This window comes from Alligator mississippiensis, chromosome 4 (assembly GCF_030867095.1).
Source record: "Alligator mississippiensis isolate rAllMis1 chromosome 4, rAllMis1, whole genome shotgun sequence".
Taxonomy (NCBI): Eukaryota; Metazoa; Chordata; order Crocodylia; family Alligatoridae; genus Alligator; species Alligator mississippiensis.
Genome location: NC_081827.1, coordinates 113,277,963 through 113,304,157, shown reverse-complemented (window position 1 = coordinate 113,304,157; position 26,195 = coordinate 113,277,963). Strand labels below are relative to the sequence as shown.

Below are 26,195 nucleotides of genomic sequence, written 5' to 3'. Positions count from 1 at the left end.
CGACGCCCTACACTATCTATGGCAGATGCTGCTGTTCCTCTCCATGCTCTCCTGTGGTCTCTTTTCCACCTTTGACTGGGGTCACTGCCCCCAGCCTGGAATGGAGGGCTCTGCTAACCTGTTCTAGACAGGGAACTAAAATAGATCAGCCCGAAAAAGGGAAACACCACCGATACCCTCACCACCATAAAGCCCCGGGCCCCAGAAACAACCCGACGTAAAAAAGAACTGATAACTCGACTACAAGAACAATGAGATGAAGGAAGAACAAAACAGACATGGGGAAATCACAGGAAGTGTCCCGTACTCCCTTAGCCCCTAATGCCCCTAAGCTAGCGTGCCCTTGGGGTCAGGGTCTATGCCTCCACCCCAGCCAGGGTCTCTCTCTTCCCCTCCGGGACCCACTTCTGCCCAGGAGCTGCAGCCCCCATCGCTTCTGATGAGAGCTCCCATGTCGGCTCTCACAGCAGTCGCTGCTGGTCTCTCCGCCAGTTCCTTTGATCCCCGTCGGGCTTCTCCAGCACGGGGATTCCCCGCAGCTCCTGCCGCTGCTGACTTCCCTGCTGGTGTCTTCAATCCCCGCTGGTCTTCCCCGGGTCAGTGATCCTTTGCAGCTCCTGCTGCCTCTGCCACTGCCGGCTTCCCTGCCGGCGTCTTCAATCCCCACCGGTCTTCCCCAGCTCGGGGATCCTTTGCAGCTCCTGCTGCCTCCGCCGCTGCCACCACCGCTGCCACTGCCAACTGCAGCAGCTAGATGCTCTCTGCCTGGTGGTTTCCTGCTGGTCCTCCGGCCCTCGACGTCCCTCCTCCAGCGCTTTCAGGGCTCATTTTTATCTTCACCAGGTGACGCCTCTTCGTTGCATCACCCAGCACCAGGATTTTTTCTCTGTCCTCAAAATTCTCCAGTGTCCTCTCCAGAATCTTCTCTGTCCTCAAAATTCTTCTGCTCTGTGGTAATGCAGAGATCATCAGCATAGATGAAATACTGACATTTAGCAGGAAGTGGCTGATCATTAATATAGATGTTGAATAAAAGTGGAGCGAGCACACTGCCTTGTGGTAGGTCGTTCTTTTGGGAGTGCCATCTACTTTTCTGCCCATTTAGTTCCACGTAGAAGCACCTGTTCTCCAAGACGCTATGAATGGACTGGCTTAGATCTAAATTGTCAGTCATAAAGTACAGTTTGTGGATCATGATGTGGTGTTGGACAGGATCATATACAGCAGATAGGTCAACAGACACTGCATTGTCATTGATGTGTTGTATCAGGTTTAGTAGTTGGCTTCCACAGGTTTGACCTGGTCTAAAACCTGCTTGGTTTTGTGTAAGTTTAGAATCTACCAAGTGAAATTTGTTGCAGGATAGAGTTTGTAGATGATGCTGATTTTTGGGCGGTGAAAGTCTTTCCCTGGTTTGGGCAAATCTATGACTCTTACCTTCCTTCATACTGATGATATTTATTTATTCATCACGCATGCATTGAATAGATCAAGGAGCCATTGCCTTGCAAGGGGTCCTAGGTGTTGTATCATCTCAGCAAGTACATCGTCTACTGCTGCCTTCCAATGTTTCAGTGAGACTATGCTGACTGTTAGTTCCTTCATAGTAAATGGGCGGGTTAGGTCTTTAGGTGGCTGCTTGTCAGATAGTATAATGCAGCAATGGTGTTCTCTGGTGTTTCTTCTATATGAGTGCTTTCCGTTGTTGAGCAGTTGTTGTGCATCCTGGTTGGCAGTAACACTGATATAGCCAGAGGTGTGATGTTGTCATCTCCTAGTTTTCTTAAAGTTACCCAAGCTTTCTTGCTATTATGTGTCAGATTGATGTTCTCAATCATCTCTTTTCAAACACTGCATCTCTCTACTCCTATGTTGTGTGTTAGGATTTCTCCCAGCATAATCATGGATTCTGAGAAGGGGTTGAGACAGTATTCTTTTTTATAGAGAGCGTACAGACCAGATGTTGGGCTTAACTTGCCTTGGATATATGTTACTTGACAGCCCCGTGGGATGGAGTGGCAGGTACTTCTCTCCACAGCCCTCACAAAATTGTTATAATTCTCATAGGTATGTGTAATGTCCCCAACTGATTCCTTCATTGCCTCTGTGAAGGCTGCCCAATTGGCTGCCTTCAGGTTGAAACATATGCATAAGGGAGTGTTTTGCACTGTTATTGGGGACCCTAGTTTGATATTCATGGGGTGATGTTGGGTGTGAGGTATGGGCTCCAGCATGGCTTTCTTGCACATCTGACTGATTCTACTGCCCATGAAGCTGATGCCTGGATTGTATCCTCTTCTCCAGCGGCTGCTGTTAAATGACTTGGGTTCTTTAACATCATGTACCAGCATCAAGTTACTGTTCTCTGCCCATTGTTCTATTTGGATGCCATCACTGTTGTCATTATATCCCCATGATGTATTATGGGAATTAAAGTCACCAACCACAAGGCTGAACTTGCATGTGCTACTGTCAGGTAGGTTGTTCCACTGGGAAATACTAGATAGTGTTTTGTTTATAGATGTTATAGTGATATTCTTGAGGCTAAGTGTGATGGTTTCGATGTTATTCTCATTTGTGCTGATATACACTTGATCAATTCACAGGTCAGATCTAGCAAAAACTGCATTGCTATACTGCCTATCACTTATTTCAGCAACATGTGTTTTCCCTTCAGTGGCTGGGAAGAGTTATTATTTCTTTTGTGTGTCTCCTGTATGCACACAATATCATACTCCTGTGATATTACTGCCAGGGTATTAGCTTTAGCCTATAAGAATCCTTCAGATACTGGCAGAGAATCTGTCATAGACATAGGCCCCTGCCTCACATTATATATATATGATGCATTTCACTGGTAATGTACACCGTAAGTTTCAACTGGCCTTGTGTGAAAGAATTAGCATGTGAGTCACTGGTGAATTGCACAATCAATTTAGACTGGCTGAACATGCCAAGTAATGTTCACACAATAAAAAATGACTATCTGGCTCCAAAAAGACACAACAAGCTACAAAGTGAGTGATTGAAAATGTGTAACAGCTCTATTGCTGGCTTCTTTCCAGCCTGAATTGGAAAGTGTAGCAGGGCCCTTCCTGAATCAGAGATCCATAAGCTTCCAGGATCCAAAGCTCACTTTGTCAGATGCTGTGAAAGGAAGTGCACAGAACAGGCTATCAAACAGAGTGACTTGAATACAAAAGACAGGAAAGGCAGTTGCATGTTCGAGCTTTAAAGACAACTTGAATTGAGAAATTTCAGAAGAAGTCATCCGCAGACTGGATAGAGTTGAGCATGGTCTAATCAAGGACTACAGAGTCTTAGCACATTATCTTGATCAGTTTTTATGACCCCTATGAATTTATGATTTGTCTGTCTCAGCACTGCTCCTCAGCTCCCCTCTTCTCCATTCCTAGTCTTTTGTATTAAAATCATTCTCTCTGTTTGATAGCCCTGTAGAGAATCTCACTTCAGTGGCTCAGTTTCTGCAGTGCAGATAGGTGGAACAGCAAACATAAACCAAAAGCTAGCTGTTTGTATTTATCACTTACCAGTTAACAGAAAATGGAGAAGTTACCTTTTACTGGAGGGAGGCAAATGTAAAAGAAAGATCTTGATTAAAAAAAAACACAGATCTTGATAAAAAGTCATCATGGCAAAGCTGATTGTTTTGTTTGTTTGAGCCACCTAACTTGTGCCAGTTTGGCCAGTTTCTACTGTTTTGCAATATCCATTACTTCATATAATATCATTTGGTTGGAAACATGGCCAGATCTAGTATTTTGAAAACTGGGGAGCAGATGGTGAGGTGCATGATCACGTATAAACCAACACATATATTTTCTACAGTTAAAAATTAACTAGAAGCTTTACTAATATCCAAGGGCCCTGGGGCTGTATTATTCAGTTTAAGATTGAAGTAAAAACAAATATAACTTCATTGGAATGAGTCAAAAACAATCTGCAGGGCTGTGAAATAGGAGCTTCAGGAGCAGTTAACAGACAGCAGAATTGCAGAAAAAAGCTAGCTTGATGGGTGGAATATCAAGACCATTAAAAAGAAGAGGGGATCCTTACCACCTGTGGAATGAAGAGTTTAGAAGGGTTCAGGTATATTATAATGAGCCGTGAAGTCAATTGACTCTCTCAGCACTGCCTGACTAGAAATGCTGCTGCCACTGCTAGTTGGTTTTAAATTTTGGTTATAAAAGGAATCAAAGGGGGTGCATATGCACCAGTGCAGCCCCTCCCACTCCTTCCCCCGCACCTCTGGATCTGCCTCTGGTTGGAAGGAACTTCAAGGGCCAGCTGGCCAAATCCTCCGTACAAAATCTACTCCCAAATCATCCCTGTCCAATGCTTACCCAGCCTCCTCTTGAAAACTTCAATGCAGGAGACTGTGCAAGTTCCTTGGACAGTCCATTCCACTTTCTCACTGTTCTGAGAGTAAGTTTCCCCTAAAATCTAATCTAAATCTACTCTGCTGGAATTCAGAGCCACTGCCCCACGTCCAGCTCTCTGTGGCAAGGGAGAACAGTTGTTATCCCTTTTCCTTATAGCAACCTTTTAAATATTTAAAGACTGCTCCAGATGGATTACTATAAATATTTAAAGACCACTATTACACTTGTTTTTATGGAACAATTGAAACAGCATGCATATGCACACATACACACAGAAAGATTAAGGAGGGACTATTATGCTGAAATGTGAAATACAATTATTGTGACTCATGACAAAAAAACAGGAACTGCTTTTAAGTTTCACTTTCGATGGTTAAAACCCCTTCAACATTTACAGGGCTTTAAACTTGCAGACATGCAGACTACAGTAATAGCAGAAAAGCAGGTATGAAAAACTATACATTTATTTGATACTATGGTAGTGGCTTTTAAAATAGGTGTATAAGATAAACTAAGGGTGCATACAGAGGTTAGGAGGATGTTAGATTGATCTAAGGATACACGATCTAAGGTCACAAACCAGTGGATCTCGATCCATCGGTAGGTCTTGGAGCCTCTTGCAGTAGATCTTGGAGCCTCTTGGAGTCAATCCGAGGCTGGGGTGGGGAGCTGAGTGCCCGTGTGCATGCACGTGTGCCCCAGCCCGGCAGGTTAGTCCGTGGGAGAGGGAAGGGGCAGGGGCTAGATCGAGGCCCTTGTGGTGATAGACAGTGCCGTAGAAGCAGGAGCACGGGTAAGTTGAGCGTGGCCCCAGGTGGGTGGGACTTACCTGCTGGGGAGGTACACCACCAAATAATTTTTCCTCCCTCTGCCTCAATCTGCACCCCCCACTTCCCTCTCCACAGATTTACCTGCTGGGCCGGGGGGTGGGGGGTGGAGAGGGGGCAGCACACGGTAGATTTTGGGTTGCTTTTAAATGCAAAACATGATCTCCTACATAAAAAGGTTTGAGACCACTGATCTAAGGTAAGTTATGATTTGGGTGGAGGGCCTGGCAGGGAGGCAGCTGGCGGGGGGGAATCAGGGAAAGCAGGCAGGCTCTGGGGAGGGATTGAGGGGATCAGAGGGACAGATGGGATCCTCGGTGGGAGGATTGAGGGGATAGATGATGGAGGGAGCAGGCAGGGCCCATGGCAGGATTGTTGGGGTCTGGGAGGTTCTTGGGGTCTGCAGGGGAATGGGGGAGGGGGGTCTCCCTGGCTCCCTCTGGGATCAGGGGCTAAATTTACATTGCATTTCTGTGTGAAATGCAAGAGTTAATATAACTTTCTGTAACATCTTTTAATTTTTTAAGCGGGGGGGGGCGTTCTCCATGTATACATGGTTTTGATCTGGAATGTAATGGTATAATCTCTACTACAGTGTTTTGACTGGCGTATCAAATAAGGGGAGAAGGAAATTCTCAGTTATTTTTTTCCAGAGGAAAAGAGATTGTGAGTACTCTGGAACATGGAACCAGGTTTGTATCTCTTTGATTTTACATTTTGATATTATGTGTAAGAGGAACTAATATCTGATTTTTATTTAAAAATAGTAGTTCACACATTTGATAATTGGGTTCCTGCTTTGTAGGCTTGATGACAGGGAGATTTATCACTGCCAAGTTCATTTATTTGTTTATATTGCAGAAGAGTGCAAGGGCTGTAATCATAAACCAGGGCCTCGTTAACTTGTTGGCAATACCTGCCCTTCAAAGCACGGGAGTGAATGACAGTAGGGTAGAATTTCAGGACAGAAGAGGTACTATGTGAGACCATATTATGTGAGACCATAAATTGCACCTGTACATGCTTCCTAGTACAGCATGGACTAGGAGTAGGATGGAATATGATTGCACTTAGATGCCTGGTATCACTTGGATGCCTAATGGGTAGAGTGGGATTGAACCTATGCCTTTAACAAAGGTATGAGTATTAATGATAAATTTGGAAGCTGTGGAATATTGTTTAAAATCAACCTCCAATATAATTAAATGGAGGAGTTGAATGGAATGAAAAACAATTACCAGTAGCAATGTTCAACTATTTATTCCAGTATAGACACTATTAAATAATTATTATTTTTCTGTGACTCTCTATTACCTCTGAAATCTTTAGCTTAGTGCTCAGCACTGCACACTTGAGGACAATGCTATGTCTGTGGAAGTTGTAAAAAAATGATAGATTCTTTTAGTTTTATTAAATATGTAATTCTGCTCGCTAGCCCTAGCTCCATCTCTGCCTTGGCCTTCCTAACTGCCTCCCTGCAGTCACGAGCAACGGAGGTGTAATCCTCCTTGGTGATAACCTCTTGCTTCCACTATTTGTACACCTCCTTTTTTGCCCTCAGGCATTCCTGGATGCTTTGCCGAGCCATGCGGGCTTTTTAGCACTCCTGCCCTGCTTAGCACGCATTGAATTCAAGACAATTCCCCCGGCCCCTGTGCCTGTCCTCTCCACCTCTGCCTGTCCTCTCCACCTCCTGCTGCTTCCCTTTGGGGTGGCTCTGGCTTCAGCTCCAGGGAAGACAGTGGTAGAAGTGCCAGCCCAGCCCAGTCAGGCAAAAACAGAGGTGGAAGCTCCAGGCCTGGCGAGGGCTGGAGTTTGAAGCTAAGGTAAGCTGGGTGAAGCTGGGGAGCAGGCTGTAGGGTCTTCCCTGTGGTTCTGACCCCCACTACAGATCTCCCTCATGCATCCCACCCCCCATTGGGTCTCCCATGTGCTCCTCTCCCACACCCCACTGCACCACCTCCTTCATGGTTCCATTGCTGCAAACCCCATCCTGCTTGCATGTACTACCCCAGCACCTATGTGAGCTGTCTCTGGCTGATCAAACTGATTGCCACTAGAATGTAGGTCTAACTCAGTGATTCTTAACCAGCGTGCCATAGCACCTTGGGGTGATGTGAGATCCTTTCAAAAGTGCAGTGCTAGCACTGTTAGGTGTGCAAACATAACTCAGAAGATAAAACCAAACTTTTCAAACAGACAAGGTTCTTTGAGTAGATGTGATATCTTTTATTAGACCAACTAAATAGTTGGAAAACTTTTCAAATGAGAATCCATAGTGTTAAAAACATTCTGACCTGTTGTGGTCTTTCTGAGGTTTTTGCAACAGAAGAATTGCTCTATTATTTTCCCATAGTCAAAAAACAAGTGAAAATGAAGAATTGGCATTTTCTGAGGGGTGCCTCAAGTCTAATGAGGGGTGTCCACAGTCTAAAAAGGTTGAGAACCACTGGTCTAACTGAATAAAAAAAGAGGCAAGCCATGTATTCTACCAGATAAGGCCTCTAGTATGGGATCTGAACTAAATAGGGATTTTTTTTCAAGTACTTATTTTATTTTATTGTATTTAATTTTATTATTATTATTGTATACAATTATACACAATAGCTAACAATAAATGATTTCTGGGCTATTGTAAATCCTTCTTATTTGTGTTATATTAATAAGACTGCTTTCACTTCCCATTTGTCATTGATTGGTTATGAAATGTGTGTGTGTGTGTGTGTGTGTGTGTGTGTGTACGAGATGCTTTCACTTCCCATTTGTCACTGATTGGTTATGAAGTGTGTGTGTACACGAGAGAGAGAGAGAGAGAGTCTGTATATTTGTACAGGTGGTGTTCATGCAGTAAGATTGTTCAGCAACTAGTTTGAGGGATTCTCACTTTCTCTTTCACTTTTTGCAAGTTATTGATCTGTCACCATTTACACTTATGGCAAAATTCCCATTGACTTTATTTGAGGCTAGGATTTCAGTCCAAACGCTTTGTGTAATAGGTATGCAATAGATCACCTAACTTACAATATTTGACATTTTCTTTTTAACAGTCATGGATCAGGGCACATTTTGAATTTATCTGTTAAATATGTCTTGTTCTTTATTGGAATCTATATAGATTACTATCCTCCTGCACGTATAGGAAAGAAAAAAGATATGTATATGTTTCTAGCTCTTCATATGGAGAAATCTCCAGCATGTAATAATGCACCTGAAAAGGTATGTAATGCTATATCACTGTCAAAGGTGTTTCTTTCCAATTAAAGGGACTAATAGTTTCATAGTAGTTAGGATCAGGAGGGACCTGAACAGATCATCTAGCCTGAACCCCTGCCACAGGCAGGAATGAATGCTGGGTTCACAAGACCCCAGACAGGTGATCATCTAACCTCTTTTTGAATTTACCCAAGGTAGGGGCGAGGACCACTTCCCTAGGAAGTTGGTTCCAGATTTTGGCCACCCGAACTGTAAAATATTGCCTCCTGATCTCTAACCTAAATCTATTCTCCATCAGCTTATTACCATTGTTCTTCATCACCCCAGGTGGTGCAGGGAAGAATAGGGCTTTTCCTATTTGCTGATGATCTCCCCTGATGAGGTTGTAGGCAGCCACCAGGTCCCCCCTCAGCCTCCTCTTGCCGAGGCTGAACAGGTTCAGGCCCCTCAGTCTCTCCTTATAGGGCCTGTCTTGCTGTCCTCTCACTAAATGGGTGGCCCTCCTCTGAACTCTCTCCAGGTTGGCCACATCCTTTTTAAAGTGCGGCGCCCAGTATTGGATGCAGTACTCCAATTGCAGCCTGATCAATGTCACAGAGGGGGAGTATCACCTCTCTGGACCGGCTTGAGATGCATCTTTGGGTGCATGACAAGGTATGACTGGCCTTGCTGGCTGCAGTCTGGCATTGGCGGCTCATGTTCATCTTGGAGTCAATAATGACTCCAAGATCCTGTTCCGCCTCTTGAAAGCATAGAGGGGAACTCCCCAGCCTGTATGTATGCTGTGGATTCCTCCTCCCAAGGTGCAGCACCCTGCATTTATCTATGTTGAACCCCATCCTGTTCTCATCTGCCCACTTTTGTAGTCTGTCTAAATCTAGTTGCAGCCTCTCCCTTCAAGTGTACCCACCTCGCACCACATCTTAGTGTCATCAGCAGACTTGAACAATGTGCTTTCAACCCCCTCGTCCAAGTTGCTGATGGAGATGTAATCTCTTAAAATCCTTGATAACGTCAATTAAAAGTTACCAGTGCTAATCAGTACTGTTTAGTCCTAGCTATTAAGTCCATTAGATTACTATAGGAGCTATAAAACAGTCCTATAGTTAATCTAGTTGTAGTTCTGTTGCACAGCAGAACAGAACTTCATCCCCTAATAGCCCCTTACTCGCTTTAAAGCAATATCCCAAAAGAGCTCTTCACTAGTAGCCTGCAGAAGGATTTACTGATGGTTTGAGTCGACAAGGGGAAGAGCAAAGGTGGGATTCTCTGTTGAGCATGAACAAAACAGTAGAGACTTTGTGGCCTGAGAAGCAGAATCCTTCCTCACTGTCCCCTAAAGCCACCAAGTGCAAAGCTAGAGTGAGTGCTTGGGATTGATGAAGTGTTTGCACTTACTCCTTTAATGATTGCCTGGTGTTCTTATACGTAGGGCTCCTATACATGTGCAGGGAGGCTGCTCTGACATGCTGTAATTACAGCGCATCAGAGCAGACTTGATTAATAGTTCTTTTAATTAGCTTTAGTTCAAAGCGCCCCGCTGCCATTTTTCAACACAGGGACACTGATACACATGCTGCTTTGGGTGCTTTAATTAGCATGGCTCTCAGACCTGTGCTAATTAAAGTGTCCCCCACCCCCACCCCTCCCTTGTGCAGCATGTCTCCCAGAGCACTCACTGGAGCATGGTAATAACTGTGCTCCGTCAGCCTCTGCATCTCACGTATCAGCGTCCCTGCACTTCAAAATGGCAGCGTGGGCGCTTTAACTAAACCTTGTTTGACAAGGTCCAGATAAAGCAATCTTGGTGCCATTTTGAAGCATGAGGATGCTGATACATGGGAGACTCGGGGCACTTTGAAGTGCACCCCCTACCTCTAAAGCACATGTAAAAATGCCCTAAAGTATTAACATTTTCTAGGAAGAAATTTCTGACATTCCTGTTTGACCTTGTATCTTTACTTCCTCAGTTTAAATGCATCCTATCATTATTTCATCTGTGAATATGTAAAGAATTACAATTTACTCATTTAAGATCCACATCTCTTAAAGTGAACTTGCTTTTATAGGAAAGGAAGTTATCTTGGAGGATTTTACAAAACAACAGTTTAGATAAGAAAGCAGCATTGATATGTATAATATCTAATCTACAATTTTAAATACTTTTTCTTAAATAGATTTTATTAATGTATACCATGTTGATCAGGTAGTAAAATATGAATAATATTAGTTGTTTTAACTATGCTAGTATGTTTCTCTGAGAAATATTGATGAACCCCAGAGGTATGTTCTTTTCTGTGTTTTGGTATGGCATGCAAAATATACCTTACAAAACATTGAAGATGGCTATTGCTGATAATTAACCATTCTTAGATAATCTGCCATCATTCCTAGTCCCCATGCATGGAATAATAAATTAACCAGATATTACTGTGCATAAATTTTGTGCAGCATAATTGGGGACCTACTGAATTCACAGCAGATGTGGGCTGGATGGCAGATCCTTTAATCTTGCAGGTTGCCCTTTGCGCCCCCTTTCCCCCCACTGCTGATTGGCTGAGGGGTCCTGGTAGCCTTGCTGTTTGTTGCTGACTGGCTGGGAGGCAAAAACAGTGCCATATTTAAAACTGCGGTTTTCACTTCCCTGCCAATCAGGGGTGTGTGGCAGGGCCCCTCCACTAGTCAGTGGGGATCTGGTTGGGGGAAGGATTCGCAGGGGAACCTGCAATATTAAAGGAGCTGCCACACAGCCCATTTCTGCTGTGAGTTTATAGGTCTCTAAGCATAATCTGTAACATTTGCTTTTTAAAATATAGTTACTTCAAACTGTAAATCAGCAGATGAGTAGTAAAATACATGTTTTCTTTCAGTTCAATAAAACTGGTATTGTAGTATGTGAGGCAGACAAAATACACAGAGTGATGGCAATGGGCTGCTCCACACAAAACCTACATGCTGTGCAACAAATCATCCTGAATGTTCCCCATTCGTTAAATAACTGCACTGTGTATTTGTCCAGGAAACCTTGTTCTACGTGTGCTACTTTTCTCATTCAAGGTAAAGAATATAGCAACTCACTGAAGCTACCAGGCATTTAGTTTGAGTAGTTAATTCAGAAATAATCCTGCACGGAATATAAAGTCTAAAAAAAATGTTGTTATTTGTGCCTTAATCTGGCAAATCCATTGTTATGCACATAGTCTCTAAAACAAGTGAGGTTACTTGTCCGGGGAAAGCTTCACCTGCTAGGGACAAAAGTTTTACTTCTCATAGCATGCAGTATAGATCTGAGTTCATAGACCAGGGGTGGGCAAAATATGGCCTGCGGGCTGGATTCAGCCCACCAGGCCTTTTTATTCAGCCTGCGGGGCCCCTACAGAATTTAGAAAATGAATGATTATCTGTGTGTGGCTGCCTGTCAAAGATGACAAGGTGCCAGTGGCAGCAGGACCCAGGGGTAGCTGGGCAGGAGCTAGCGGCTGAGCAGTAAGCCCACCCAGCCCCCAACAGGAAACCTCTGCAGCTTCCAGCCTGGTGACTCTTTGACCGTTCCCTGCCCTCCATCCATCTGAGTGGAAAGTCAGATAAGATTTGATGGAGGGAGGAGTGGGGGGTAACCGCCATGATCAGCCCATGCTGCAGGACCCAGGCCAGGCTGGATCCATGCTGTACCATGCTTAGGTACCAGAACCATGTCATGCCAGAACCATCTGTAGGGTGTGTAGAACCAACCTGGCCTTAGCTTGTTTTCCCAGCCAGACCCCTTCTACCAGTCACTGGGGCAGATGTGTGATGTAGTAGCTGCTGGGTGGAGTCTAAATCATTATTCCTCTACACCACGGGTGGGTAAAATGGTGGATCTAGTTGGCAGCCAGACTCCATTTCCTAGCAGCCCCTGCCTACATGGCTGGGTCTGGTCTCCATGGAGATCTCAGCCGCAGCTGCAATGTGTTGCCATGGACACTGGCCCCAGCCATGCAGGCAGAGGCTGCTGGGAAATGGAGCCCATTGCAGGCCAGATCAAGCCTGCAGGCCAGTTTGCCCGCCCCTGCTCTACACTGAAGTTGAGGCTAGTGTAATGGGGAGCCAGAGGCTCCTGTGATTTTAAGGGGATGCTGCACCAGTTTAAGTTTGCTGGGTGGGACCAGCAGCTGAGCAAGGGCTAGCTTTTGGGAAACAAACAGCCCAGTAACAGTTGGGATTAGGAATTACCTCATGGGGAGGGACTATACTGGGAGCTAGCTGCACTGCTGTAAACTGCAAAAGGGGCAGACATCTAGGCAGCCCAGGAGTAAATATCTGCAAGCAGCTCAACTAAGCCACTGCAGAGAAGGTCAGGCTGGTCATCATATGGAGAACCACCTGCCAGGAAACGATGGGGCTTTGGAGGCACTTAAGACCAGTACCTGAGACCAGGCAAGCAGTCTGGCTCTGCAGAATGCAGGAAAAGGAGCTCCTGAATGAGATGGTCTGCTTGGCTCCAAAGCTGTCTCAGAGAGCTGCGAGGGAAAAGCTAAGGGGGACTTATACCTTGCAGGGAAGTACTGACCCAGTATGGAGAGGATTTTTGTTGTACAGCCATTGTGCTTGCATTTGTTTTGATTAGCTTAACCAGAGGACTGGGTTGTGGCTATAGGAGAGGTATGGAGTAGGGCTGTGCAAAACAGCATCATTCCACTTCAACTTCCATTTCAACATTTCGATGGAACAGTGTTTCATTTCGAGTTTAGTTTCATTTTGAAAGCACTGTTGCATTTTGTTTTGTTGAAACTCTTTTGCTGTTTTGATGCTGTTTCACACATCCCTATACCTCGGGGGTGTGGGAGAGCCCCCAAAACTGCCTGCTGGATGACAGGAGGCTGATGCTGCCTGCCGGGGTCTTCCCTGCACTGGCTGCACCCGTTTGGCAGCACCAGCCTCCTGTCATCTGGCAGGCAGATCGGGAGCTTGCCTGCACCCCTGGGAGGGCTGCAGTGGCTGTGCCGGACTGCCTCCCGCATGACAGGAGGCTGGTGCTGCTGCCTGGGAGCCTGCACCCAGCGCTGGGAAGATCGGTGCTGCCACTGGCCCCAGTTGGCAGCACCAGCCTCCTGTCATCCAGCAGGCAGATGGAGGCTTGCCTGCACACCCAGGAGGGCTGTGGGTGCTGTGCTGGACTGCTCCCGGGAGTGTGGGCCCTGATCTACTTCCCGGATCGCAGCAGGCTGGCGCTGCCTCCTAGGGCCAGTGGCAAGAGGGCCCGGGGCAAATCAGCTCATGCGGGGACCTGCCCCCGCTCCAGGATCAGGGTGGGGGTGGGTCCCCGCACAAGCTGATTTTTCCTGGGCCCCGCACCAGAGCTGATCTGAGGCGGTTGCAGGGCTCAGGGTAAATTAGCTTGTGCGGGGACCCGCCCCTGCCCCAGGATCATGGTGGTGGCGGGTCCCTACACAAGCTGATTTGCCCCGGGCCATGCACCACAGCTGATCATAGGAGGCGGGGAGAGCCAGGGCTGCACTCTCTGCGGGGCTGAGCCACATGGGGCTGTGGCTCGGAGTGCAGCCCTGGCTCTGCCCTGCCTCCCACCACCAGGCTGCTTTGAAATTCAAAACATTTCAAAATTTTCAAAACATTTTGAAGCTTTCAAAACATTTCGACTGGCCTCATTTTGTTTCAAGTCTGTTTCGAAGCCCTTCATTTCATTTCGATTTTGCTGTTTGAAGCCTGAAATGAGTTGAAATAGCATCAAAACAAAACAGCTGGTGAAGCTTCACACAGCCCTAGTGCCGAGGCCACAGAGGGGTGCTTGTCAGGGCACTCCGTAGCAAGCAGCCTAGCCTGGGGTCAGGGACCCAGAGGGCTGTGGGTTGGTATAAGCTAAGGCTAAGAGAGCCAAGGCTGGTGGAAGTGGCCTATCCAGGGGTCAGGAACCCAGGGTGCTGAGGCTGGTGTAATGAACTAGGCTGAAGCTTGAAGAGCTAAAGCTAGCATCAGACAGCTGACCCTGGGTTCAGGGACCCAGAGGACTGAGAGTAAGCCAAATCATCCCGCTCTGGGGTTAGGGACCCCAGAAGGCTGGGGAAACTGGGATGAGGCCAGGAAGACTAAGGCCACATCAGTGACTCGGTTTTTGGTTGTAGCCATATTGGTCTAAGGACATAGGCAGGCAAGGTTTTTTGAGTAGATGTGATATCTTTTATTAGACCAAGTAAGCAGTTGGAAAAAAGTTCTTAAGCTTTCAGGTGCAACCACCCTTCTTTCCACCTGCAGACATGCCCTATGCCTGAAGAAGGGTGATTACGTCCAAAAGCTTGCTAAGAACTTTTTTCCAACTACTCAGTTGGTCTAATAAAAGACCACATAACCACATAATCACGTCTACTCAAAAAACGTTGCCTACGACAGTGACTCAGAAGCCATAGCAGGCTTAAGCCATGAGGGCTAAAGCTTGTTCAAAGGGGCAGAAGCTAAATTAGAGCCAGGGGCTCAGGGAAAGGAGATAGCCTTTCCAGGGCCAGGGGTCTGTTAGGCTAACAGGAACTAGGGCCAGGGGCCCAAGGAAGACCGAGCCTTGCCAGGGCCAGGGGCTCAGTAGCCCAACTGGAGTGTGATGGATGGGTTGGAGGGCCCAGTGGACAACTTAATGTAACATCTGTTAGGCCTGGGTGTAGCTATAGGGTTGGAGGAAGCCATAAATTGCCTATAAGGCAATGGGTAGCCTGAGGCACTAATAGGGCCAGCAAAGCCACAGCATAGTGTCTAAGGTGCAAGGCAAAGATAGACTGGGCTCACTCTGGGGCCCTGGGGGTAGCGTCCTAAAATCTTATGAATAACCTCAAAGTTTTGCAGGAAAGGTAGCAAGGGAAGGTATCCCGAGGAGCCAGAGTGGGGGCAGGGGTCGAGTGGCTACCAGGAGATGTCACGGCCAGCCTAGGGCCCTGATCCTACACTGGCTCAGAGCCCAGAAAACAGCAATGCTGCTGTACAAAATGATCACATTGAAGGAGATAATCGAGCCCAATATTTTAACCAAAAAGACAGGTATTACTCATCAACACTTGTTGGATGGTATTATAAATCTATAGTGCCTGCCTTTTTGCTTGGCAGGCTGGATGAGCAGTACCTGGTCCATCCATCTGGTACCCAGGGTGGTCATGGAGGGAAGAGGGGGCACCTGGCTGCATGGGTGGAGGAGAGGGGGCAGCCAGCGGCCTCACAGCAGGTAGTGGAAAGGGGGTATGGTCTGGCCTCAATGGGTGTGGTGGAGGTTGTGTGGCCTGGCTCCAGTTTGACCCTGCAGTGTGGGGAGATATGGAAGCAGGGAAGGGAAGTGGTATTTCCACTGCTCCCCCACTGCAAAATTTCTTGATCTGTGGGGAGTCCTATGGGTCAGATGCCATGTCTTTGTGGGCCACATCTGGCCCATAGGAAAGAGGTCAAGCACCTCTGTTATAACTTATTCTAAATGTTCCCTTTTAGGATCAGTTGCTTCAGTCTATTACTGGCCATTTTCTCCTGAAATAAAGGGCGAAAAAAAAGAAATCGAGGAAGATCTCAAGCAAGTAGACCAAATGTTTCTAAGAAGTCATATAAGTAGCAGTGTTTTTTTGCCGGATGTAGATTCTGACATGGTGAAGTCTAAGATTTCACGACGCATCAGAAGACAGCAGTGTCCAAAATGCAAGCTTACCTATGCTGACACTGTGCCAGAAGACATGGAAGATATTTGTTCATTGTTGAATATGAAGGGCCATGCAAATGCATGTAAAGTGCAGATGAACCATGCATTGCGTTCTCTTGATTACTTGCTGCACTGCTGTCATGGGAAGTTTGAAATAAAAGATACTGATGTGGAAGAAAGGCACACTCACGCATTACAGCTTTGTTATCTTCTAGCTGCCAGATCTGGTAAGTATTCCTGAGAACAGAGAAAAATAGCAAACCAATATGAAAATTGAGTTATTGTTTTTGCTGAATTTGTTGGGAATAACAATGTCAAATATATTGCAGCTTATGTGGATAATAAGGGGATCGGTGTGCTTTCCTAGTAGAAGAGCTAAGCTAATTAGTTTTTGTTAAACATGTATCATATTTGTTGGAATTTCAGCCCAATACTATATCTGAGACACAAGTAAAAATTTAAACTCAAATCAATATAGGTGAACTTGCAGAAAAATATTTTGCACCACACAAATATATTTCAGACCCCAAAAAGATTTTTCTAAATAAAATTGCTAATGTTGCTAAGTGACAAAAATGTTTTTCATAGTTATAGATTGCGGAAATGATATTAATTAAGCAAATTAAAAGCAAATATGATAATATTTCCAAAATGCATATAAACATTTTTTTTCATCAGAGGTAGAAAACCTTAATTCTGACTCCATGGCTAGGGACAGACACTCAAAAAGCCGGAGCCTGAATTGATTCAACCTTTGCAGGTTAGTATAACCTGCCTAGGTTGAACCGGTTTGTGACAGTACAGACATGCGGAGACAGGCCTGCAGGTGCTCAGGCCAGGAGTCGGGGGCACTAAGAGTGTGCCCTTGGCTGCAGGGAAGCTGTGCTGGGGGGCATGGCCAGTCTGGGCTGAACTGGCCAGAGAGGGGTTTAATTATTCCCTCCCTGTCCCACCAGCAAGGAACCGAGCTGGGTCTGCCAGGCGCTCTCCCCTTGTTGCTGCAGCCATGGGCCAGCGTGGCCTCTGAGGTAGAGGGGGCAGGGAAGGGGGTTATTTTCCTCTTTACTCCCACTGGCCCCGGGGGACCGCAGCTAGGTCTCCCCACCCCGACTGCTGCCAAGTGGCAGAATAAGCCCCTTCCTGTCCCTTCTGCCAGATGCTGGAGGGAGGGGAATAACTCTGGTCCCTGCCCTCCCCCTGTCCCCCCAGGGATCCTGCTGGCTGGCATCTAGCCCCACCAGATGGGGGCTGGCTGGGGAACGGGCTTCCCCAGCCAGCTCAGAGCTGCTGGCGGGCCCCAAGCCCAGCAGCTGCCACTGCTGCGCCCCCTGCCCTCTGCAGCACCCAGGGCTAAAGCCTAACAAGCAGCTGTGGGCTGGCTGGAGCAGGGGGCTGTTCTGCCCCCCTTGCCTGCAGCTGCTGCTGCCATGGTCATGCTGTACCATGCCACTCTGGGTGGGGGGTGGGAAGTTTCAGACTTACACATAGAGCTCCAGCTTCAGATCCCAGATGTCTTGGAATGTAGAGGGCTCCCAGGTAGAAGGCTTCAGTCTTTGGGCTTCAGTCAGAGCTCCACGTGTGGGGCAGTAGCCACTGAAGCTCCCCCCTGCCCCACCTCCCCACTGTCTCCCAGAGTGGCAAGAATGGGAGAGGGAGAAACCACTGCAGGCAAGGGTAAGCTGGCTTGGCATGGCAGGGCTGGCTTTTTCCCCTTGCCTCCAGCTGTGGCTCCTTTCACACTGTGCAGCACCACTCAGGACTGGGGGAGCTTTCTTTAGCCCAGAGGCTTCAACCTGAGCTGGGATGAAGCTGCTGGGCTAAAGGAGCTGCTCCGGGGGGTGGTGGGGTCTTCAGCCCAGTGGCTTTTTTCTTGCATGTGGAGCTCTGGCTGCATCCTCCAGACTGAAGTATCCTACTCAGTTGCTTTTTGCCTTCTAAGGCATCCAGGAGATGGAGTTAGAGCTGCATGTGTGGGTCTGTGGCAGCAGCAGCTGCAGGCGAGGGGGGCAGAACACCCCGCTACCTCAGCCAGCCCACAGCTGCTTATTAGGCTGCAGCCCCGGGTGCTGCACAGGGCAGGGGCTGCAGCAGTGGTGACTGCCGGGCTAGGAGCCCACTGTCACCTCCAAGCTGTCCACGGAAGCCCGTTCCCCAGCCAGCCCCCACCTGGCAAGGCCAGATGCCAGCCGGTGGGGTCCCTTGTTGCAGGGCAGGGACCGGGGTTGTTCCCTCTCCCTCTGGCATCCAGCGGACAGGACAGGAGGGAGCTTGTTTTGCCATTCAACGGTAGTCAGGGCGGGCAGACCCAGCTGTGGTCCCCCGGGGCCAGTGGGGGTAGAAGGGAGAATTAACTCTCCTCTCTGCCCCCCTCTGCCTCAGGGGCCACGCCAGCATGCCCAGCAGACCTGGCTTGGGTCCCCACTGGTGGGACAGGGAGGGGGGAATTAAACCCCTTTTTGGCCAGACCCCTGACCCTGCCCATCCCTGTCCCAGCTGGGGAGCAGAGGGGTTGGGCCAGCCTTGCTGGGCTGGAGCAGAGAGCCCAGCCCAGAGAGCATGCCAGGATGCTGGGGGACTCTGGTTAAGTTAAACCAGCAAGGGGTCTGGGACAGACATTGCATAAACCAGTTTGAGTCAAATCAGTTAAGTCTGATACTACATTCAGCTAGGTTTATCTTAAACCAGTTTTGGCCATTTTGAAACGGATTTATGTGCACTGAATGTCTGTTCTGTTATAGGTCTAAACCAGTTTCTGATCACCTAAACTGGTTTGTGTAATGTCTGTCCCACCCCATGAGTCCTGCATATGTGTTGTGTATATCTGTTTGCCTCTGAATACTTTCTTGTAAATGATGTTGTCCCATGAAAAATATCAGTTAGTGTTTTTCAACACACATTTTGGAATAAATTGCATATAATCACTTATTCTTTAAAATAATGTGTCACACACACACAGTTTGCCAGGGGCAATGTATAACATTGTCAGTTAAAGGTAGATGGAGGTAAATCCACATATTTAGTGCTATATTTGAAATTTGTCCACAGACAGTATTAATGTGTACAAAAAATATATATTGCTCTTTCAAGGTTTGTATGGGATTTACCATATATTTTGAGATAGAAATATTTGGATACAAATTAGGTTGTTTTATTCTGATGTGTAATATGCTTTTCTATATATTTGACGACACTTTCCTATTAGCAACATATTTTTTTCTTTATAAATGGACAACATTTATAAACTTTATGCCCTATGTTAGTTTTTGTAGCAGTTCAGACAGCCTACTTTCACATTCTGTTTCGATATTTAAAGAACAACATACACAGAATATTTTTAAAAGTCTAACCACTAAGTGATACACAATTCTGTTTCTTTAAAAGATGATCCAAATCAAGGTGTTGGATGCATATTATACAGTCAGAATGGATACTTTGTAAGTATGATTAATTCTTCATATATTCTCTTTATTTGTCACTCTGTGCAGTGTATTAACTAGGAAGTATACCACTCCTGGTTCTTCAAGCTTTTGTCACTGATACCTGGCTGGTCTTTGACCCAGCATCTTTTGCCTCTACCTACAAGTAGATGGTAGTTTCACTATGCAAGGTAGGTGCATATTAAAATATGTAGGTATGAAAATGTTGGCTACAAATGTCCAACTCGGGATCCTTAAAATTCTGGTTTATTAGGCGGATTGAAACACTGTAATGAGTTAAATCATAAACCTTGGGGCTGGTCCCCACACACACAGTAGCAAGCTACAGAGTCAGGTATATTTATCCTACAAGTGCTGGAGTCTGCTGTCGATGGCCAGTCGAGGCTTCTTTCAGTGTGGTGTTATCCTCCAGAAGGGGGTCGCTGGCTGGTCCTTCTGGCTGGACAGGTCTGGTTGAGTTGGAGATCAAGAGGGCGCCCCTGAGGGTCACTTTTCACTGCCTTTTATCTGTCCTTGGCAGACTTTGGTGACTCCCCAGTTTTCAGGTTTGACCAATCCAGGGGTCGTTGACCCTCGTGGGACTTCCCCCCCCCCCCCCCCGCCTTGGTGGCTACTGGATGACATCTGTCAGCCCCAGGGGTCGTCCGCATGTACGTGCAGGTTTGGGAGTCCGTTGATGAATTTTGAATAGGGCTCTGGGAGCGGTCGATCTGGAGATATTCAGCCCAAAAGTTGGTCCCCGGCGTTGATTAACTCAGACCAGGGCTTCTAGCCCTTGATCAGTGAGGTTTAGAGATTTCCCAGTTGTTACATTGTCTTCTATTGAATTCTTCTGTTGGTTGATCTGCAATGTCCCAGGTGTTAATTGCTGTCTGCTGCTACAGTGTTACACATTCAATCACTGATTCACTCGCTCTTTCAAGGGCCAGCCTGATACAGGGAAGGACAGTTTGATTCCTGCCCTTTTATACATTGTTACAATGTATAACTTACTTATGAAACTAAATACATTCATTTGAAAGATGAAAGGTGAGGAGTATAAAATATAAGCTACCAATGCCATGGCATACAAATAGATAAAAATACCAAACTACAAGGGGAGATACAAAATGCACACACACAAATTTTAAAAACACAATTCCTTATCTTAAAGTGAAAGGAAGAGGAAGGAAGAAAAGGTAGAAAAAGAGAAATATATCCAAAGAGGGGAGAGCAAATGCAGGCAAGAGGAAAAGGGGGCTTTCTGCTACAAAAACACAGCAAGGGTATGGAGTTCCTTGCTTTTATTCCCAGCCCTTTCAGTGACACAGGAACAATATATACTCCAGCACTAGACCCTTGAGAGCAGATTCGTATTTGTTATACTAGTATAAATGTAGAGTAACTGACATCGTTATAAGAGATTACATGTATTTGAATTTAACCTTGTATCCAGGGGCATAATTTGGCACTTAAGTGCTCCGGGTACTGAGCAACATCAGTAGCTGTATTGCCAGTAGTATGATGGCAACCCAGCTGCTGCAGTTTTTGTGCTTCCCCTGTCCCAGAGTCAGTGCCCAGGACTGTTACTTTGGTTGCTTCCCCTCTATTATGCTACTGTTTTAATCTTTCCCACTTCTTTGAAAATTCTTGAAAATGGCCTTGTCACAGCAGGGAACTACAGGAGGGCCGTGATCTCCTTAAGGCCCCTTCCTCCGTGCCAAGTTGGCCCAAGGGCACCATCTGATTCTTGCCCGCCATGTCTTTGCTCTTCCAATATATTATGGAGGCTGCCTTACATCTTCTTGGACACGGTCCACTGTAACCTCTGGCCCTGTAGACTTCCGGACCCCTTGTGGGTCTTGTCCTGCAAACAGGTGCTTCGGGGCACCCTAGCCTTATGGGCTATGCGTGGCTCCAACCACCCCTTATACCATGCCCCAAGCCTTGCAACTGGAATTGATGTTGGTCTGTCACATTTACACTCGCCCCCTTCTCTGGGGCCTTCTCAGCACTGCTGCCCCCTTCTCTGGGGCTCGCCATGCCCGCACTAGGGCTTCTCAACCACCCCCTCTGGGGCTGGGGTCTGTGCACCCCGTACGCAGCGCCCTTACTGGCGCTGGGGTCCCCACACTGCTGTGGGTCCCCTGTGAGGCCTCCTCCATCCCCTTATAGCCTCACCCAAACCACCGGTGTAATAAATAGCAACACAAACTCAAGCCTTTTGGCTACAACTTCAACATAAGCCGCCTGGCTATAACAACATTGCTCAAACATCGCAGAGCTGCCATCCAGTTACTCAGCTTAAGCTGTACCTGCAGTCAGGCTTCTTCTCACATCTTTGCCTTGGGAGCTCCTGCCTCTCTGGCTGCTGGCAGGGAACTACCCTGGCCTCAGCTCCTGGGCTTTATAAGAGCCAGGCCCTGCCCCTTTGTTACCAAATTTGCCCATTACTTTGGGGTGTGCTCATTTATTAGGGATAGTTTCTAGGGTCTTGGTGATTCTGTCAATGTGCTGCTTGTGTTACTATACGGAGCTGTATTTCTCCCTTCTGCAAGCCCTCACCCCCAGTGGAGCTATTTTGCAGGACTCAATCTCAATGGGACTGGGTTCCTCCAGTCACCAAATCAGTCATACACACAAACACACACAAATTAACGTGACACGCCTGACCTGGCCGGGCTGATCAGCATGGACAGGCTGACACCCTCATATGCCAAGAATCAGTTCATAAGAGCAACAATACTCTGCAATCAGACACAAGCACACAGGTAAACAGAATCCCTCTGAATCCGGCTGGGTGTCCAGCTGACACCCTCATGGGCCAGCATTCAGTTCATAAGGGCACGTCTGAGTCAAACTGGGTCAATCAGCCTGTACAAGCTGATCCCCTTATGTGTTTCAAATTCAGCACGTCCCAATCTTTGGCCTCTTGATGAGCAGACCCCACAATATTTTTGGGCTTCACAGGGATCTTTAGCTTAGGTAAAAGAAGCGTTGCTGCAGAGCACGGGAGGAAAGAGAAGCAGAGAAGGAAAAATATACCCAATTACTACCAGTTTGACTATAAAAGTTATTTATTGCTAAGCATATGAAATATATAATAGTACTAGTAGTAATAGACATGCAAAAGAAAAACAAACACAAACAATGACAATACTACCCTGGTTTCACTAAGTATTTGGGGAAATTTAGCTCAAGCTTACCTGATACAGTTCAGGTTCAGAAGTTTATGCCTAGAGAGGAGAGAGAGAGAGAAAGCGAGCGCTGGGATCTCACCTAGTCCAAGGTACTCAGGCTGCAAAGCTGACAGGCAGTCCGTAGCACAATCCGTGAAGAGAGAGATGATCTGTTCTTCCAGCGTCCCAAGAACGACAGGGGATGTTGTCAGCACAGGAGTTTTCTTCTTCTTTCCTTTTCCTCTCCTTCTCCTTTCCTCCTCCTTCTTCTTCTTGCAGCACACACACTTACAGATTTTTATACCCTCAGTTCAGCTGCTTCGAAGCACCCTCAGTAGTGTAAATCATTGTCTTTTCTATTGACAAGGGGTTATCTGGTTTGGATCATCTCAGGAAACTGATTGATAATCAGGAAACACTTAAGATTAGGGAGTAACCAAATACTTGGGAGCCAGCTTGAGATTATACTGATGGGATATCTCATGGTTTCTTCAGGAACAATAGATAGCTTGCAGCATCAGGATTTTGGATTTTTACTTTTTGTGCACAAGCCTCAGCTTAGCATGACTTTTCCAGATTTTACTATAGTCTTTTAACAGACTTAAAGCAATTATTGGGGTGCTCATAACCTTTTGTGGAGAGGACTCCCACCAGTCGTCTCAGGAAAAGTATGACAACACCTGTAATTAGGGCTCCAGCAGGCTGGATGCTGTGATGAACCCTTAACCATTGTTCAAATGTTGCCCATACCCCCTCTGACTCAGTCTCTTGCCTCAGCATTCCCTAACCCGGCAACCGAGTTTTAGTCAATCAAGTTTAAATAGGCCTCCCATAGTGGGACCGGGGAATGTACGGCCCGAGATGCCTATTAAACTTAGAGGTGTGTGTGTGTGTGTCTGGGGGGGAGTCCTTAGCAAATCCAGATTAGAACTGGTCTGATAAATGCTGAGCTGGGTGTGTGTGAACATGGGTTGATTAACATTGGAAGCACAGATTCCCCATCATGCAGTGCTCCCCTGCTTCTCTGGTCCCAGAATTCACTGCAGTCTCTGCTTCAGGCTTTCTGTTCTCCATCTCTCATGTAAATGAATGGTCATCTGGTTCCATCTTGAATACAAATGAGACCTAGGGCAGTTGGTTCACTCTTGTCACCCTTATCTGGAGGGTCTTAGGCGTGTCTTTCACTGTATCTTAATCAGTTTCGTTTAGGTAGGGGGGGGGGGCGGGGTGAGTCCTTTGTGAGTCAGACAGACTGCATCCTGTGCCAGGGTTGCCCAAGAATACAGAGCTGAGGCGTAACACCTTACAGCCAGATGACTGCTGGCAGGTGTGGGTCATATGCTGACTCCAGTTGCCCTGGCAACCACCAGCTGGGCTCCTTATCCACTGCTAGGGCTCTTTCTCTAGCAGTTTCTCCTCTTTAGGAGCAGGGTACCTCCGTGCTCTGCGACAGGCCCACATTTTCTAGAGCAAGGGTGTTCAACCTCTGACCTGAGGGCTAAATGCAGCCCATGGAGCCATTGAATCTAGCTTGGTGGGCTCCCCATGGGTTCAGAAATTTGGCAGCGGGGGAGCAGTGGCCATTAATATAGCCACCCCCTCCCTGTCAAATTCCCAAGCTCCAAGCTCCCTGTGCCTAGTCAGAGCCAGGCTGTACCCCTTCCCCTCCCCGCCTCCCCATGAAGTTGGGCAATACCTCCTTTTCCCCCACAGGCCAGATTGGGGCTGGGCTACACCCCCTTTTTCCCTGAGGGGTATTGGCCATGCCTCATTCCCCCCACAACATGAGGCTGGGCTATGCCCCCTTTTCCTGACAGGGCTGGGTTAGGCTGGGTCACTCTTCCTCCTTCCTGCAGAACTGAGCAATGTCCCCTTCAACTCCCTTGCTGGGTCACATCCCTCTGACCTCCTTCCCCTGTGGGACCAGATGAAGACCCCATCCCTCCTGCAGGGCTAGGCTCAGGCTCCACTGCCCCTCGCCCCTTCTATGTGCCCACTAGATGGTGCCCATCACAGTGGCCCTGGGCACTGGATCAGAACCACACTCTGGTGACAGTTGGACAAGGCACTGGCCATCCAACCCACCAGGAAAAAAGGTTGAGCATCACTGTTCTAAAGCATCATTTTTAGTTCATTTAAAACAATGTGCTTTCTTTTTGTGTAGTTAGAGCTAAACATTCCCAGCATCTTCCTGCCCCCACATTTTGGATTTCACTTCTAATTCTCATGCAATTGTAATTTCTTTATTTAAACTATAATAATATTTGTCTAATATTTTCTTAGCCATTATTATTATTTTAAAGGCATGCGTTAGATTCTGATTTTTTTTTTTTTGTAGTTTGGTGTAGGTTATAATGGATACCCTATTGGTGCAAAATTCGGAAACCTGCCTCGTCGGGGGAGAATCAACAAAAATAAGCAAGGAACTGCAAAAAAGCCATTCCTTGTCCATGCTGAAGTAAATGCTCTCCTATTCAGGTTACTATATATATTACTATATATATTATACTTATATAGCAGTTTTACATAAGTTTTTAATGGAAATGTTGGCCACTGCACTGGTAGTACTCATGTGACTAACTGTGAAACCATAATATAAATTTCTGTAATCAAACACCTTTGACAGCTTACCTGGTCTCCATGTAATATTTCTTATCCACAGAACTTTATTAATATATACTACTGAGCACAGGAATACACTGTCAGTATGTTAAAGTATCTGACATTGCCTTAGCAATAGGCAGATGGCTGTGCTATGAGCAGATTATTGCTGCATACAGATGTTCAGTTTCTCCTTATAGTGTTGCTTCTCTCTTAAGAGAAACCATGGGTGCCAATACATGTGCAGTCAGGCTGCTCCGACATGCTGTAATTACTTGATTAATCGAGTTTGCTGGAGTGCGGTAATTACCATGCTCCAGCAGACTCCAGTGTCAGGTGTACCAGTGTCCCCATGCTGAAAAATGGCAGTGGGGGTGCTTTAACTAAAGCTCATTCAATGAGATCTAGCTAAAGTGCCCTTGCCACCATTTTTCAGTGTGGGGACAGTGATACATGTGACGCTTCAGGCGCTTTAATTAAAGCAGTTCTCGGAGACCCCCCCTCCACCACTTCCAGAGAACCTCTATAAATGCCCCATGAGTATATAGAGACTCATGCTTTTTTTCCCAGGGCAAAAGTGGCTACTGTGGGAGAAAAAGAACTTGGTAGCAAACCAACTGAAATGGCAGGCACTGGTCCAAGAGAAGCCACAGAGCAGTCATCCAGAATCCCAGCGAGCTTTGCTTCCTGTCTTCTCCAGCCCATATGTCCAGGAAGACAGTGTGTCAATTCCAGCCAAGCAGGAAGCAGAACATGCCCTCTGAATGCTTCAGGTTGGAAAAGCCCAGCTCTGAAGCACTTCAGGGGTGTGTTCTGCTCCCAGCATTTCTGCTCCTTTTTTTTCCCCAACCATAGCCAACCCATTGTGGAACTGAACAGCCTGGACTCCACTCAGG

The 26,195-nt window shown here is 46.8% G+C and overlaps 1 protein-coding gene across 1 annotated transcript in view; it reads left to right on the top strand.

The window, feature by feature from the left end:
- The first annotated feature begins 4,781 nt into the window (after positions 1 to 4,781).
- Positions 4,782 to 26,195, top strand: part of LOC102568025 (cytidine and dCMP deaminase domain-containing protein 1) — a 31,975-nt gene continuing 10,561 nt past the window's right edge. Inside the window, exons 1-7 of the mRNA XM_059726198.1 lie at positions 4,782 to 4,848; positions 5,826 to 5,922; positions 8,346 to 8,446; positions 11,314 to 11,500; positions 15,902 to 16,330; positions 19,485 to 19,537; positions 25,037 to 25,176. Of these exons, the coding sequence (XP_059582181.1) occupies positions 5,913 to 5,922; positions 8,346 to 8,446; positions 11,314 to 11,500; positions 15,902 to 16,330; positions 19,485 to 19,537; positions 25,037 to 25,176 (920 nt within the window). The 5' untranslated portion in view covers positions 4,782 to 4,848; positions 5,826 to 5,912. The remainder of the gene's footprint in view (positions 4,849 to 5,825; positions 5,923 to 8,345; positions 8,447 to 11,313; positions 11,501 to 15,901; positions 16,331 to 19,484; positions 19,538 to 25,036; positions 25,177 to 26,195) is intronic.